The sequence below is a fragment of the Octopus sinensis genome, unplaced genomic scaffold (assembly GCF_006345805.1).
Source record: "Octopus sinensis unplaced genomic scaffold, ASM634580v1 Contig16947, whole genome shotgun sequence".
NCBI classification, from domain to species: domain Eukaryota; kingdom Metazoa; phylum Mollusca; class Cephalopoda; order Octopoda; family Octopodidae; genus Octopus; species Octopus sinensis.
The window spans coordinates 20,192-24,274 of NW_021834697.1; the positions used below are offsets into that span (position 1 = coordinate 20,192).

The 4,083-nt window shown below is 41.2% G+C and overlaps 1 protein-coding gene across 1 annotated transcript; it reads left to right on the forward strand.

Moving 5' to 3' along the window:
- The first annotated feature begins 1,920 nt into the window (after nucleotides 1–1,920).
- On the forward strand, nucleotides 1,921–2,715 carry LOC115230980. The gene has a single exon (XM_029801080.1). It carries the CDS (start codon nucleotides 1,921–1,923, stop codon nucleotides 2,713–2,715), a length of 795 nt encoding a protein of 264 aa, XP_029656940.1.
- Nucleotides 2,716–4,083: the final 1,368 nt, after the last annotated feature.

Here is a 4,083-nt window from a genome sequence, read left to right on the forward strand (position 1 = left end):
ATAAACATATATATAAATGCGTACATACATACGTACACGCGCACACGCACTCACACATGTACAAACACATGTATGTATGCGTACACACAATGTGAGAATCAGAAAATGATGCAATTTTTAGTTGGATTACTTTCTGTGCGCCCGTCTGCACATGTAGACACACACACACACACAAGATAAAACTTGCTTGGAAAAGGATGTGTGGCGTTCGATCATATAATAAATGCAAATAAAATATAAATATATGCATATATACATACATATATGTACATGCCTATATATATATATGTATATATATATATACTCTTTTACTCTTTTACTTGTTTCAGCCATCCGGCTGAGGCCATGCTGGGGCACCGCCCTTGTTGCTACCCTCTCTAAGTCCAGTTTGCCGTGGCTGGCCACTGATCTAAGAGAGAGTTTGTAGCTGCTGCCCTTAGGTTACCTTCGTACCTTGCAGTGGGTTCATCTGGGATCCCGGAAAGCAGCTTGTCTAGATGTTTTTTGAAAATGTCCACATCCGCATCATGTAGATCTCTTAGTTTTCTTGGCAGTTTGTTGAACAGCTGAGGGCCCCTGAACCCCAGGCTATTACATGCATATATGTACATACCTACATATATATATGTATATATATACATGCATATATGGATACAGGACATCAAAGAAAAAACGTTGAACACAATGAGAAACGAAAACATAAAAACAAAAATATGGAAACGAACTCTTATTCGAACAACGAAAAAAAAAAAAACAGAGAAACATAAAGAATATTCCCAGGGACAACTGAAGAAGGGGAATATTCTTTATGGTGTATGTCTCGTTTCTCTGTTTGTTTCTTTTTTCGTTGTTTGAAAAAAAGTTCGTTTCAATGTTTTGTTTTTATATTTTCGTTTCTCATTGTGTTCAACGCTTTTTTGATGTCCTGTACCCATATATGCATGTATATCTACATATATATGTACATATATATGTACATAGGTATGTACATATATGTATGTATATATGCATATATTTATATATTATTTATATTATATATTTTATATATATATATATATATATATATATATACATACATGTGTGTGTGTGACTTTGTGTCCGTGTTTGTCCTCTACCAACGCTTGACAACCAGTGTTGGTGTGTTTGCGTCCTCGTAACTTACCGGTTCGACAAAAGAGGCCGATGAAATAAGTACCAGTCTTAAAACGAAAATAAGTTCTGGGGTCGATTAGTTCGATTAAAATTCCTTAAGGTAGTACCCAAGCATGGCCGCAGTCTAGTGACTGAAACAAGTAAAAGAGGTGTTATTTACTCTTTTGCTCTCTGTCTTTTACTTGTTTCAGTCATTTGACTGCGGCCATGCTGGAGCACCGCCTTTAATCGAGCAACTCGACCCCAGGACTTATTCTTTTGTAAGCCCAGTACTTATTCTATCGGTCTCTTTTGCCGAACCGCTAAGTAACGGGGACATAAACACACTAGCATCGGTTGTCAAGCAATGCTAGGGGGACAAACACAGACACACAAACACACACACGCATACATATATATATATACATATATACGACGGGCTTCTTTCAGTTTCCGTCTACCAAATCCACTCACAAGGCTTTGGTCGGCCCGGGGCTATAGTAGAAGACACTTGCCTAAGGTGACACACAGTGGGACTGAACCCGAAACCATGTGGTTGGTAAACAAGCTACTTACCACACAGCCGTAAATTTTCTGTATATTTATTCGTTCGAACGATGTAAATATTCTGGTAATTGGTGGTTATACTAGCAAACTAACGAGGGAGACTTCCGTGATGGGTCAATCTGCTAAAAGCAGCAGCCAAATATCCCAAGAGTTACACAGCTTTCTGAATACTGCTGATAAAATGTACAGCTTTGATTTGGTAGATCAGTTCTGGCCTGCTCTATGCAACAACAGCGGGTAGCTCAACAAACACTTGCTAGTCTACCCAATTCCCCTGACGTACTCCTTTACACTGATGGCTCGGCTAGTGAAGGCACAACCAACGGCGACGCCGGTGTGGTGGTGCAGATACACGATGCGGTGGTCTACGAGTGGAACGCCCAGACTGGTGCTCACAGCAGCTCATTCCACTCCGAGAGAGCAGCATTTAACGAAGCCCTCCGGTGGCTACAGGCCAATGACAACTGGACATCAACAGCTATAGTCTGCGATTGCAAATCATTGGTTGAAGCGGTTGACAACCCGTTTCCCCCAGACCAGACAATTAGAGAATCGCAACAAACAGCGGACCTAGTAGCAGCTGGCAAGATTTTGACGGTGATCTGGGTGCCGGGCCATTGCAATCTCCGCGACAATGAACTCGCAGACGTTCAGGCGAAGCATAGCTCGGCGCTGTCACAACCGGATGCCGCCATCAATACAGTCATTCGTCTGGCGTTTATTCGTCGAACGTTCCAGCCAACGCCAATTCAACACCCTCGTCTGAAGGAAGTCTTCACGAAGAAGCCGGATGAAAGAACCGAAGCAGCCCTCTCGAAGGCAAACTTCACAGACATGATACGCTTCCGTAGTGGTGGTCATCATCCGGCACTCAGGCGGTGGCAAAAGATGGCAGCAAGCAGCGACACAGATCAATGCAGACTCTGTAACGAGGAGGTGGAATCTGCAGAACATCTCTGGCTGAGATGTTCGGCCCTGATCGTGGGACGCTATATCCGCCAACTATGGATGAGATGATTCGTCTCCCTTCCGCGGCCCTAGCGCTTCTGAGAGTTATCCTCAGGCGCTTGAGGTGACCAACAACAACAACAACAGCAAAAACAACTGTTGTTGTTGCTGCTGCTGCTACTACTACTACTACTACTATTACCACCACTACCAGCACCACCACTACTACTACTACTACTACTACTACTACTACTACTACTACTACCACCACCACCACCACCATCACCACCACCACCACCACCACCACCACCATTACTACTACTACTACTACTACTACTACTACTACTACTATTACAACTACTACTACTGTCGTTGGACTGCTTGATATATATATATATATATATGTTTTTCTATCTATCTATTTATTTATCTATCTATACACACACACACACACACATACCACACACATATATTTAAATACACACACACACACACACCCACACGAGTATGTTGGCGATGATAGATAAAAACTGATAATTAGGATTTAGAACTTTAATTATATGTTCTGGCAGTTCAGGTTGTTTCTGTTTTAAGTATATAATTTTAGTGTCTAGAAATCTAATTAAATATATCACTTTTTAAGTTTCTCGAATTTACTTCTGTAATTAATGATACTCGAGTCGAGTTTTAGCAGCAGAAGCGCAATCGAACCGCTTGCTCAGAGGTTGCAAGATCAAATCATTGTATTGCTGGGCAGAGCTCTATTCTGCGAATACTTTGTTATGGTCTCTCTTTGTTATGTCTAAATATCAAATGTTACCAGAGCCGAGGTAATTTGGCACTGCTTCCCAACCACGTGGTTCAGGGTTCAGTCCCACTGCGTGACGCCTGGGTAAGTGTCTTTTATTTACTATAGCTCTGGGCTGACCAAAGCCTTGTGAGTGGATTTGGTAGATAGAAACGGAAAAAAGCAAGACCATCGCATACATACATACATACATACATACATACATACATATATGCACACATACGTACATACATACATACATACATACGTACGTACTTACATGTATACATACATACAAACATACTAAATGGCGGTGCCCCAGCATGGCCACAGCTCGTGAGCTGAAACTAGATAAAATAAGATAAAATAAATAAACATGCATACATACATACATACATACATATACATACATACATACATACATACATACATGCACACATATTTATATTTGTGTCCTTGTGTTTGTCCAACACCACCGCCGCTCGACAATCGATGTTTGTTTATTTACGCACTCGCAAATAGCGGTTCGGCAAAGGCAACCGACAGAATAAGTACCAGGCTTAAGAAAAAAAAAAAAAGAAAAAGAGCTGATCTCAATTTATTTGACTAAAAATCTTTCAGTCGCTGCTACAGCATGGCCACAGTCGAAA